Here is a 14,257-nt window from a genome sequence, read left to right on the forward strand (position 1 = left end):
GAGTTTAGACATGAAATGAAGGATTCCAGCTGAAAAGAAGTAGGAAAGGTTACATCTAAACCACTAGATTCCATTTCCTGGAATCCTCTCACATGAATAGGAGAATAATTCTTCCTAGCCTTTTCTAGATACACTGTCTCACATTATTTATTATGTGCTATCCAGAGTGTGCCATAGGCAACTTGTAATCAAAAAAGGAACTCTGTCTTATTAAACTAAAACAAGCTGGTTCACTAAATACTTTAGTCACGGTCCATATAAAACATTGTCTATTAGATAAAGTCTCTTTCAAACAGAATATTAGGTTTGTATTGTAGACCACTGACAGCATCATCTGGATGTAAATAAAATGGCCATATTTATCAGTGACAAATCAGATAGCTTGATAAAAGGTCAAATTGTTATATCAGAGAATTACCATAGGAAATATTCTCAGTAATCAAATTAAAGCTATACCACATTTTTAATTCTATAGCACCTTTCATAAGAATGCGAAATAATTTTATATAGACTTTTTATTTTTAATACACAGTATTAAGATTTGTAAAGATCAAGTGGTCCATCCAGCATTAGTCAATATGTGAAAGACCTCAAAAGAAAACAGATTTTCTCAATGCTACTGTAATAATTGACATTAAAATCAAGGAAAGAAAAATAAATTAATATTACTGTTAAAATATCCAAGATACAATATCTTAAATAAGCCTCATATCAAATTTCAAAGGCAAATTGAGATATCTCACTGGCCTATGATGGCTATTGACTGGCCTGGGATCATCATTAAAACTCAGTATTTATGCATTAAGATTAAAGTACTAATAAAAGAAATATCTAATTTGAAGCTGGTTATTATACGTATTTTAAAAATCCATATCCTAATGATAACAGAAGACTGAAACAAAGCTATCTTTCTCCACATCCCACAAGAAGTTATATGTCAAATATGAGTTCATCAACCCTTTAAAAGCTGTCACTATGCTTTACAGACTCCCTTTATTTTCAGATTCTACCTTTCACGTGAGGACTGAAAGGATGATATTTCTGCAAGTGATTTTACAAACAGGGATAGGGAGGTTCTTTAAAGTCAGAGAGGAAGATCGAGTGCATCGATCATTATTAAAATTTAGAGGCATCTATCTCCCAATCTCTAGTTATACGTGTACTATTATATCACATTGCAAGCAACAGACTTTGCATAAAATAGATAATATAAGCTAAAAACAGAAATTCCAAATACCAAGATTTTAATAGCCATATGCTTGTGCTGTACCTACTGAGTACAGGCAGTACCAAGAACACTGGCTCAGTACCATCATGTGAAAAGGTTGAAAAGTATAATTTATTACAGATATTGCAGCAACAAGATGAGATAGATATGCTCAAGCAAAAAAAAAAAAAAAAACCAAAAAACCAAACCTGAGGACTGAATGAACAAAATCTACACCTATCTTCACTCCACAAAATTTATATTACATTGAAATAAATGATAAAATAAGAGTTTCAGGTACAATAACAAAGCAGCAAAATAGAAGGTATAATTGTAAAAAATACAAATGCCATGGGGAAAAGATAGTGCTTTTGAAAAAGTGAAAATAAAAGGTTTATATAGTAAGTTATTGACTCAAAGTTTGCGATGATAAATCCTATTTTATTGCTAAGCTTAAGCCTTTGTGAATTGGAAAGCAAGGGAAAAGGACTCCTACCCATCACTCTTCTGACTCATTAATAAGTGTGAATGTGTGTTTTGGCCTTTTATTCTCTTAAGCCAGTAGCAAAGGTCAGCAGTGGTACCAATTTCATGGAAAAAGGGAGGACTGTAGAAGGAGACATACAAGTGTCCTTTACAGGTATACAACAAATAGGCAAAGAAGAAATAAAAACTCAGCTTTATTTGTTTCTCCCTCTAAAATTAGAGTAATATCAGTAAAGCAGGCAGGGAAAAAGAAAAAAATAATCTTGTAAATTAATAAAAATATGTCAACAGTTTAATTACAGATATACTAGTCTATCTAAAGTCACTAAATTAAAATAATAATTAAATTTGTACCTTTACAAGGTTCTACAGAGGAAAAGCAAGCATGTTCTGTATGATGTTGTCCTGGTTTAGTGCATTATTTATCACTTTGGAGATGAAATTACCTTTTGAAGTGTACTTTGGAGAGGTCAAATTGATTTCCTCCTCCCAGTAAATAAAAGTAAAGCTATATTCTGCCAGCTCCAGGGGCATCAGCAGAACAGTTTCTCCACTGTAGCTATATGTCTGTCAGTGTTTGGCTATAAACTAAGCTGACAAAGTTCGTTAGGGTGTGACACAAAAACTCTTAGTCTAAAAGTACAGAAAGATTGAGTTTGTTTCAGCAATAGGCAGACAGGAGGGGGAAAAAAATGTTACTGAAAATTCTATTGCCACTAATTCTATTGCATCTTTGGTTCTTTCTTCCTCGGAAAGTTTGCAGTGTATGGATTTTTAATGTGAATAAAGGTCCAAGGAAGTTCCACTGAAAAAATAAACAAGACATTTACAACAATAATATCGACAGATGTATAACTTCCTGGAACAAAGAACTAAAGAGAAAAACACTTCCAGCGAAGATGTTTCTGTTGCACCCAAGGCAATTCAGTTTCATACCAAACATGAACGTTCTAAAGAAACTTTTCTTCCACTAGATAACGCATTTTTAGAGACTATCCTCTTATTGAGAATCATAGAACAAGTAGTTCACAAACACTGGATTTTTCCAACAACAATTCATCAAAAGCTGAAAGTGCAATACAAAGGAGTTATGACCTCATCTGAATGTAGGCAAAGTGAGTCATTAAAAGGAAGATCTAATACAAGCCAGATTTCCTGCCTAGCTTCCTCTGACCTCTATTGGCAGAGCTATTTTCTTCTTGTATTAAAAAGTGTGTCTAGAAATTGTTCAAGCTCTGTCAGGGGAACACAACTGACATGCTTGTACAGGACAAGGCTCACATCAGCTGTTCCCATCACAGCAGACTTGGCAATTCTCTAATTGCAATAACTTATCAGGGAGTCCTCCAACTCAGCTTAAAAATCTCACTCCAACAGCAACCCAGCATTAAGTATTGCTTAAAGATTGCTTAATCACCTTTCTAATCTTTAATATAAAATATCATCTTCTCATGATTAAAATATTACAGAAAATTGAATTATCTTAAGCCTAATATGCTACCTTATCCACATAACAGAGTGTGCTGTGAATTTGTCTTACACCTTAACACTGAATTTCCTGACATCCATCCCAGTTAACTAAGCTCTCTCACGCTTTCAGAATGTAACATCTTGTGAGAAAACCCTGAATGGTTATTTTCTATTGAGAGTCATCTCACACGGCCATATATCAAAACAAACATTTATTGCTCTTCCCTAATGCTCTCCTGTTGGGTGTTTACATGGCTACCGACAGGTTTGAGATTATTGTGTTGGAACCTATTTCCATGTGACAGCCGCAGTGCAGATACTTGTGGATACCCTGGTGCTGAATGCTAATCACCACTCCAGGCTGGGAACAATTGCCAGTGACGTCACTTATCACTAGAAAGAACAGAAAGGCCTTAATTGCCTTATCATGTGCTTTGTGCTTCCTGCTGGAATGGCTAGAAACCACTAGAAAATACGAGAAGTGATAAAATAATCATAAACCTGTACGAGTTTCAATAGTTAATAAACAAATCAGTTCCAAAAGTCAATTAAGGAACTCATAATTCTTTTTCATATATACAGTTCTGATGCTGTTCAAAAAAGGTCTTTATTACTTGCATGAAAACTGAATTGAACACAGGTTATGAATAAAATACATTAAAATATGTAATTTGGGATATAGACAGGACAAATAGCATACATGTCACTTAGCTCGTAAATTTAGCTATATTACTTGATAATATTTTCATAGAACAACTTTCTCTAAATAAAATATTTTTAGCTATTGAAAAGTGATTTCAAGTTTATACACTACACTATAATTCTGATAACAAAATTCACAGAACGGATGCAAAGTAGGTGCTTCTCTTATGTTAATTAACATGCTCAAATTGTATATCCTGTAAATAAAAGCACTTCTTCCTCTTTCTCTAAGTAATGATCATCAGGATATACTTATAATTTAAGAAAAAAAAAGTGTAAAAGAAAAATAGTAAGAACCCTTTAAAAAAAAAATCTCTGCACTCATTTTCAAAACTTTCTAATTAAAATAAAACACTAAAACTAAGTGAGAGAGAATAAAACCTGAACAGAGCTCATAAAACATCCCTAGCTCTTGGCAAAGACTTTATCTTTGTCATTTAATGATGATGAAGCCAAGTAAATGTTGCTGGAATGGAAGCAGGCTGATGAAGAAGGCTTTCAAATTGAAGTCAAGGATATCATAACCAATATTTTTCTTAGCAGATCCTCTATCTGTACAATTTCTTTGTAAATTCCATTACTTTCTGTATTTGACACCCCCTTCAATAAATGTAATGTGTTGATCAAAGGTATAATGCTTTAATATGCTTCCAGTCACGTGAAATTGTTTGTTCATACACCAGCAAGTTCTAAGCAGTTCAAAAAATATCAGAGAATCAGTAATTAATAACAGTGTTAACTTCCAGGGGAAATTAGCTTGTGAAGGAAACTTCTCATATTTGATGTTATTTATGCAAGACCTTATAGTGACACTCAGCTAACTGAAACAGACTGTGGGAACTCTCAGCATAAATACTTACATTATTTGAACACAAAGTACATTAAGTTTAACAGTACATAAAAAATAAATAAGGTATCTTTTAAGCATGAATAAGTTCTAAAAAGCATGGTATGTAGCAATATTCACAATTCTCATAGGGAAGCCAAAGATAATATGATAATTTGGGGACACAATCAACTGGACATTAACTTTTCCAGTTAAAATAAAAATAAATGAGCATAATTAACATGCTGCTAAAAGGACATTTTATGCATTTAAAAATATGACATGAATTAAACTCAGATGTGTGTAGCATGTTTTTAGAGAGATTTAATTTTACTTCATTCTTCATCAATAAATTTTCATTTAGAATACTTTTATATTTAAATAATGCCTCTATGCTACTGTCCACAAACACATTTCAAAATTCTGCAATAAAGAAGTGTGTTTGCCATTCCTGGGTTGAATTCCAGCTATTTAAGCATGGGTTTAGGCGTAATTCTACTATGATTTAAAACTGATCCAGGAAGAAAATACGTGTGTGCATATATACACAAACATATATAAAACAAGAGTTACTCTGTCTACAAACACACCAGTTCACCAGTTTTGTATCCTTGCAATTTATCAAATAGAAAAAAAACCAAAACAAACCCAAACAGCTATTTTAAAAGATACTTTGCTTTCATCAGAGATTTTAACAAAGCCCACCAAAATAAATTTTAAAAAAGCAAAATATTTTCCATTTACTTTATCAATTTCTAACAAGAGTTAGATCTCTATGGTTATGAGTGTATATATGTGAATGAACGAATAAATCCTTAACCCACCATATCTTTTTCTCCAGTTTGCAAGCTGTCACCCGTGAAAAGTATGGTGTAGATGGTAGGATGATACTGTACCTGATTGGCTCTGGAGGTGGTCATGGGATCAGATGGAGAGGACTTGGTGGTAGTTGGGGAAGATGGCAATGTCTGGGAACAAAGCAGTTCAGGAGCAAATCAACCTTTACAAGCCTTAGACTGAACAGTTAAAAAAATAAATAAACCAACAAAATAACATAACTAGAAAATTAAAAGAAATAAAAAATGCCTAAGACAAAAATCTTTCTCCTACTCATTGGAACTTAATGGAATTTAAAGTCAATTGGATAAATAATGCATGTAAATATGCATGCTTATGCATGTAAAAACAAATTCATGACTTGAAATCAAGATGGTGAACTCACATAAATACTCAAAAATATGCTGACCACATGAGGAATATATTCTTTCCTCTCTCCTCCTCTTGGGGAAAATGAAGACTATAAGTAAACAAAAATTCCAGCAAGTTCAATGAGCACACTAGAAACAGTTATCAGTCTACAAGCAGGGCCAATGTCTGAAGGAAGTTAAAAGACATTTATTCTGGCACTTTATAAAGCACCACTCTACAGCAAGGACTTAGAGCCAGCAAACTCTGTTCCATACCTTACAACAGTTACGCTGAAGCTACCGAGTTTTTGGCAATATTCTAACTGCTAAAATATTCATTGATCTTTTTTTAATCTAGAAGCAGGTGAAAAAATGTAAGCAACAATCTCATGATGGATGAACATGCAACTAATACCTTCATAGCAAATAGCTACAAAATATTTATGATTAGTGTTAAAAACGTTCATTTAGTTGAGCAAAGGTCAAAAGCTTATTGTAGTTCTGTGTTCAAAATAAACACAAAAAAGAATTAAGAGTCATATTTATTGATCATCTTTTCTAAATAATATACATATGCTTAACATTAATTCTTGAACATATTAAAAAAGCACTGCTCTGTTTAAAAATTTTATATACATATTTCTCCTTTAAAAATATTAGATTTTGACAGAAAAACTCGTCTTTTCTTTTTATAAATGTAGTAAAAAAGTAAAATTCCAATTTTCAAAACATAACATACAATACTTATTCAAAGCATGTTTTTGACATCTTTGCAATATATAAATATTATAAAATATCAAATATTACACTATTTTTATGTCAAGAAATAAGTGTTAAAGTGCTATACAATGGAATTTATCATATGCTCATATAGTTACTAACCAAAACTATTTAGAAATAAATAAAGCAAAATTTCACACTTTCAGCAGTTCTGTTACTTACAATCATTGACAGTCCCTCATAAAATAGGTATACATACTTTTGCACTAAAACTCTTAATGCATATGAGAAAGCTGGGACACTGTGAATGCATAAAGTTGTGTATTAGCAAAATACGGGCTTGTACATATGCACACACAAATATTTTAGATGTATGTTAAACAGTATGAAGATCCATTTTTCATAGTTTGTACATAAACAGGCAGTAAAAACAGGAAAAATCAAACCTTAAGAAACAGATCCCTATTTTGTGCTTCCAGCTTGTAACTCATTGTAAAACAATAAAAACAAACAAAAAAGCAGTTTATGCATCAACTGAGACTCTTTCACGATAGTTATGTAGAAAATACTATCATGTATAGGACATTATAAAAAAATATGTAGCTTGGCAAACTGCTATTGGTCAGCAGGCACTACACATTGCAAAAATCAAGGCAGTTATAAAGGATTCTCCCATGCCTTTATGTACCAAACATGGGACCATCACAAGGGGTCCATTCACGAGGGGCTAGAATTATTTAGCAAAAGATGTATCTGATTCCAGGCAATAGTACACAGCTAAGCTTGTTCAGATATAGAATTACACTTTTTAGGTTTTAGTGAGATGATGCAATATTTCTCTTACCAAAGCCTGAAATTGCAATGAACCGATTTTTACCATTTAAGGCTAAAGAGAAAGAAATACAGAAAATAACCCAAAACAAAACAAAAAAAACCAACCAAAAAGAATGGAGAATTGTTTATTGTCCCAATAGGTTTTCTTTATTATAGCTAGGTATTAAACTTCCATCCTGAAATTCTCAAAAGAAAAGAAAAATTGCTAATATATTTTGACTAAAATACTTTAGGAAACTGATAGTTTGTGTTATCAACACCACTGCTAACTAGGGCATAGGGTACTGTGTGTTGATTTGGTATGCTAGGTAGCTTATTAAAGGGAAAAATAATTAGTTCTTCACAGTAGTTATCAAACCTAACTAGTGGCTTGATAGGGAAATTGTAGGACACTTCAACACTGGATAATGACAATCACTGAGATCACAGATGATTCAAGAAACTGGAAATATATCAGATTTCAATCCATATCAATCTTTCTAAAGCACAGAAATATATAGCCGTGATGAAAAAAGGAGTAATGATAATAATTTCAGGTGCCTGTTGAACTATAACATCTATTAAGTAGAAGCCTTTCATTATTTATTTTAGCAAAAGTCTGTTTAAAATACAATGGAAAAAAGAGATTAATAAATTTAAAAGCAAAGACTATTAATGAAAAAAGAATCAACCATGAAAAACACCTTTTATTCCAAAATAAATGGCTAAATACTGAAAATAATAGTTCTTTGTCTTGTGTTTTTGGTGCTTTTATTCTTTGTATATCAGGTTGTTTGTATTTGAGGCTTGATCTCTCTTACATTGTTTACTGAAATAATTACTTTTATTTTTTTATATATGTATGTATATATACATACACACACACATATATATAAAATAATTGACAGTGCTTTGTAAAAATTAATCTCTTGTCATGTTTCCATATAATTCTGAAGATACACCTGTTTATTTCTTTCATATTAAAACAACACAAAGTAATTTTTCAAACATAAAAAACCCCACCAGAAACAGACATTTGGAGTTTGTATTGAATTTTCACTGGCTGATAAGGATTATACGGTCTCAATTGCTTTGCAAAATTTTTTCAGCAAAATTGCTTCTTAAATAAAGTTGGATAGAACTCAGTATTCTGATTTATTATGCAGTATAGAAAGTTTTGGGTTTTTGTTTTTAAATTGGCAAATCTTTTTGCATTAGGCAAACATTCAAATTTAGTAGTTACTAGGTGTCTGACAATGAGATGTATAAAGAGGTTAGAAATTATAAGATGAATTTACATAACAAGCTTCAATTTTTGAGTCTGCTACTTCCATATTGCAGGTTGACTACTAGCAACATTATAGGAAAAAAAAGTTATAATTTCTACCACACACCACATCTAAGACTTGCAGAATGTTTTTAAGGTGTTTCTTGAATAGTAGAATCTAAGCCATGACAAAAATAAATTTCTCTGTTTTCTTAAATACTATTACCTTTCCTACTACTTATGAGACAATTAATGAGTTACAGGTTAGAAGGTGTTGTTTGTTCCAACTTGACACTTGTAGAACATTTATTTGAAAAAAACCCAGATTTTAAATATTTAAAAGGGAGCCAAATTTTAACAATAAAATTCTGTTTTAGTCATATTTGAGTTGTATTATCTTCTAAAAATCTTCTGAAAGAAAATGTTACTTTTTTGTGCTCAAACATTGACTATACTGTGAGAGACTTCTCTCAGGGAGCACAACACACTAGGGGGTGTGCAGAAATATGATCAATTCATCACACTTCTATTCTTGATATTTTTTGATTACCAGAGGGAAGATATCTCTGTGCCATGGCACTATAGATTACATACAGTCCACCTGCATGGTGTTTCAAAGGGTCTCTGAGTCCTCTTTTGATTACAATGACACCCTTATATGCATATTTACACTAAAGAAATTTCAATACTTGCACTATGGGTAATATAAAACAAAACTGTACTGAGACAATTAATTTAATTCTCAGTACTTACTAATTTATTTATATATTATACTAGTATATTTATATACTTATTATAGAAAGAAAAAGCAGAAAATGAAATATTATTTGAAACAGGTTAACAGACATGAAAGCAGAATAAAAAAATCATTTAAATGTGGAGGTGAGACTGGATTTGCAGCTTACCAATTTCTAGTTTCTCACTACATAGCTTGCCAAACAAAGGAGATCTTGCTAATAACATTACCTGCAATAAATAGATATTAAGACTAACCTAATACTGAGTTTCAGTCCTGCATATATTAATATTGGTGCTTTTAATAACTGAAATTAGTGTGATAAAACTAATTTGCTTGTCAATATTTTAATGCACTTTAAGAAAAGGTGTTATCTTTTTAAAAAATGGTATTAAACAGTTTAATACCTTGTGCAGTTAAAATGAGAAACTGCAAGGCCCCACTGTTCTGAACAACCTCAAAGGCTGACTTACTAGACTTCCAACACTATCAGAGATAAGCCTTTCTTAACAGACTGCTTGCTTTGCTAAACAGAGAGCCTTCTCACATCTGCTGTGATGTCCTTTAATCTGTAACTCTGGCTAAAGATTCTTGTCTTGGAGATGACTGTATAAATATATAACACATTCAAAAAATTGAATTTGGATAAAGAAATAACCAAGGATTAATAATTTGATTGCAATTCAGACTATAAAAAGGTTACTTTGATGACTTCAGTGATTGATTTTTTCTTCCTACCTTTTCATTTCTGTAAAGAACAAGTAAAATAAATTTTGATTATACTTCAGTCTCCTTGCATTTGGTTTTGCTTTTGTGTGGAAGAAGAGACAGGGCATAAGAAAATACAAAAAAAAAAAAAATTAAGAGGCAACTCATTTGTATTTATGAACTTTTGGGAACCTGGCTTTGAGAAAGGAAAATAGTATGGTTAAGTATGATCATGGAGAAAGATTATCTCATGTTTTGCAAAGACAAGAAGGGACAAGAAACTTGAAGAAAACAACCAGGTGCCATTTGGGTCACTCTGGATGAAAGGAACAATTTAGAATTCATATTACAGTAAAAGGGATAAAAAAAGAATCAGAACCTCCTCTTTCTTCAAAACTTGTCACAGTAACACAGAACTACTACAAGATCTGGTGCTGTTACATAGAAATAACAGTAAACAGAAATATGTAACTAGGTGCAGCCATGAGAAATCCTATAACATATGGGTTTAAGATTCATTCTAGAAGAGAAAGTTATCTTTTCATTCTGGGATACTCTGGGATTCAGAAAGATACACCAAAACTACAAAGACATCAGAAGGTATGAGAGAACTTCAGAATTTTCTTAAGAATCAAAACTCTACTGAAAATTTATGTGATGTTGAATGCTGCTGTTCATCCCCCTCAAAATATTCTATTCTCATTCCACTTTTGAAGACCTGAAGAGTTAATAAACAGCTACAAAGCTGACTGCATTCATGAACAAAGTTTTGCATAAATATTGAGATATATTCAACAATGCTGATATGAAATAGAAAATAAAACTAGTGACCTTCCAGCAGAATCAAGCACATGAGGGACAGGATAAAGTATATAATTTTTATGGAATACTAAACTTTTGCCACTGGATTCAATATACAGAACTAAATATCTTTTTTTTTTGCTCTTGCAACTTGTGAAGACCCTTGCATATATCTTACTACACATTGCAGAATGATAACTGGTGTGATTTTTCATCTATGTTCACAAGTGAAAAAAGTTTATGAGAAGTTTTTAACTAGATGAAAAGACACTGTGATCGATGAAGCTACTTATTTTTTGTTTAAATGAAAATCGTAATTTTCTCACATTCTACAGTTTAGTAAGATTAATCTAGGTGACACTTTTGTCTTCAGTGGATGATAAAGAAAAGAAATCCTTCTCAGAAGGGATAGGCGTTTTAAGAAACCAATACAAGTTTCTTAAGGAAGGAAGAATCTGAGTGTATTGGTGGATTAAAAACTGAATACAATCCAGCAATGTGCACATGCAGGCCAGAAAGCAAACTGTCCCCTAGGCTGCACCAGAAATGTGACTGGGAGGATGAGAAGTGGTTCTGTCCCTCTGCTCTAGTGAGACTCCACCTGCAGGGCTGCATCCACCTGTGGGGCTCTCAGGACAGGAGAGACATGGACCTGCTGGAGAAGATCCAGAGCAGGACCACAAAGACGAGCAGCGACTGGGGCACCTCTCCTATGAAAACAGGCTGGGAGAATTGGCAATGTTTATCCTAGAGACAGGAAAGCTTCTTGGAGACCTTATAGCAGACTTTCATCACTTAAAGGTGGCCTGTAGGAAAGACTGGGACAGACTTTTTATCAGGTAGTGACTGGACAAGGGATAAAGTTTTTAAAACTAAAACCGGTAGACCTAAATTAGATATTAGGGGGAAACCTTGCTGTGATGGTGGTGAGGCACTAGAATAGGTTGACCAGAGAAGCTGTGGATGGTCCATACTTGAAACTGTTCAAGGCCAGGTTAGATGAGGCAATCTGGTCTAGCAAAAGGGGTTCCTGGTACAGGAATTGGATCTAGATGATCTTTAATTTGCTTTCCAACTAAAACCATTCCATGAGTCTATGAAGTCTACTGAGCCTTTATTTAAACCAACAATCTTCTCCATTTAAGCCAATATTTTCAGCAGTGTATTCTTAATCTCACGTTCTACATAGACATTTGAAAGCAAAAGTTTTTATTTAAAAATTTTTAAGTTTTCTTTTTTGTTGCCGATCAACATTTCTGGAGTAAAAGCGGTGGTTTTCAACAGAGGAACATGAAATTACAAATCTGAGTTCAGACATAAACATTCATAGATTTTGACTGAAACAACTGGGATCATGATTGATAAACAGAAGTTTCACTCATGACACATTAATTACCTACTGAAAAAGCTGAAGTGAAATTGGTTCGAATAAAGGCTTTAATTGGAAGTTCTATATGTGAAAGTTTTACTTTAGATTTACAAGGAGGAAATTCTAAATCCTTTTCTATGTTTTAAAAGACCTAAACATTTCATAGAATCAAAGAATCATTCAGGTAGGAAGGGATCTCAGTGCTTGAAGCAGAGCAATCTTTAAGATAGATGGCCATATCTGTTTCCATGTGCTTCCTGGACAGGCTGCTACAACATCTGCTACCTGCTACAACTGAAAGCTGGAAGGAAAATTCAACTAGCCTACAAAATACTGTAATAATTTCTAAAGTAGGTGATCAAAGCAAGCCAAGATTTAAGCAGCCTTTTTCATTGTTCATTGCTATTAATTTAGAGATGAAATTTAAAGCTTTGGATGCTGATTAAAAAGACTAAACAACTCAGGCCCATGATCCCTTATGAAAACATTTTTTTGTTCCTGTGAGTTACGATATGGTTTGAAAGAGTTTGTATGACACTTTAATAAAGAGAGAAAAAGAAGGCTAAATGTTCATAGGAGTTTCTGGAAACAAAAAGGGCATAGGAACCAGTTGGTTATTGTTCAATGATACTTAGAAATAGCAGAAGGTTGTCATCCATGGAGATTGTCTATGTTGTGTAGATATAAAAGATACAAACATTTGTCAATTAAACATCTATCAGACCTACTTGGAGGAGACAACACCCTGGTATCTACTGATAAGTCCAAAGCATCAGGAGGCAAACAAAAGTACTGGAGAAGGCTCAAAAGGAAACACATAGATTTGCTTGCAAATCTCCTGGAGCTGAAAAAGCTGAAGTTAAAGGGACAGAATGTTCAGATAGTGATTTCCATTCTCCAGTAAGGAGAAATGCCAGCCCAGAGTCAGCTCTCTATGTCCCATGCTTTTCCTGAAGACAGAAAATGCTGAAATTCAAGTAGTCAGCAAAGGCTTTACTTACTGCCTTTCTTCATTTAATCTATAACCAACAATTTTCTTTCTTAGCTCCCTTCCCTAGGGCGAGTGTTGATAAAGCAGCCCAAGACAGAGAAATTCCAATAGAGAAATGAGAGCTGGATGCTCATATGAACATGAGTGGCTTTTCAAGACTTCGGCTACTGGTATGTCTATCCATGGGGAGAAAACTACATCTTCTTTTTGACTGAAACATTTACAGAGTTGCTAAATGAAGGTAAAATTTATTATTTCAAATAAACTTTAAATTTTCTTCAATCTGCAATGTAATACTTTATGTGCCAGTGTTCTTAGGCAGGATTCTGAGACAGGAAGAACCATGTAAAATTTTGCATTTAAGAAGAAACTACAAATAATAAGGCTTATTTGAAAAAAATCAAAATTATTAGAATTAAAAATTTTACCAATAATTTTAATGAAATGGTGATGTTTTTTGCTCTCAAGAAAATAACAACACTGGAGTTCTAAATCATGGCAACCTGTTATAAAATATTATTCTCTTAAATTTTTCAATCAAGGTATTATATTTTTCATTAAGGCACAGTATACTCTGATGCTGAAGGACAGATTAATTCACTTCAAATTCTACCTAGGAACTAAGCTAAAAAATTCATGTATTGGTAAAAAGAATGGATTTTAGGTTTGAGTCAATTTTAGATTGAGTCAATAGTTGTAGTGCATAAATTTATCATGAACAGATATTGCCTCATTAAAAGAGAATTTAAACAATTCATTGCAGTTAAAATTGTTTAACATATGCACATGCATATCTCCAAATATTTGAAGTTATATTATGACCCTGTATGTATAAAAGTAATATATTTCTATTTTAAGATGCAGAGCTAGTATACATTGTACTTTAATCTACCTTAATTTCATTAGCAGTGACTGCATTCACTAATCCATCCCTCCAGAATTTAATTGAACTTAACATTTCAAACTAACAAACC

At 32.7% G+C, this 14,257-nt stretch overlaps 1 protein-coding gene across 5 annotated transcripts in view; it reads right to left on the reverse strand.

Moving 5' to 3' along the window:
• Positions 1 to 14,257, reverse strand: part of NOVA1 (NOVA alternative splicing regulator 1) — a 140,482-nt gene that overhangs the window by 19,977 nt on the left and 106,248 nt on the right. For 4 of the 5 annotated variants that reach the window (XM_088167219.1, XM_014891442.2, XM_088167217.1 and 1 more), the window contains one exon: positions 5,588 to 5,659. The exons of the other annotated variant lie outside the window; for it this stretch is intronic. In XM_088167219.1, coding sequence (XP_088023345.1) covers positions 5,588 to 5,659 — 72 coding nt within the window. The remainder of the gene's footprint in view (positions 1 to 5,587; positions 5,660 to 14,257) is intronic. 5 annotated transcript variants of the gene reach the window in all.

Source organism: Sturnus vulgaris, chromosome 6, assembly GCF_052056855.1.
Source record: "Sturnus vulgaris isolate bStuVul1 chromosome 6, bStuVul1.hap1, whole genome shotgun sequence".
Lineage (NCBI taxonomy): Eukaryota > Metazoa > Chordata > Aves > Passeriformes > Sturnidae > Sturnus > Sturnus vulgaris.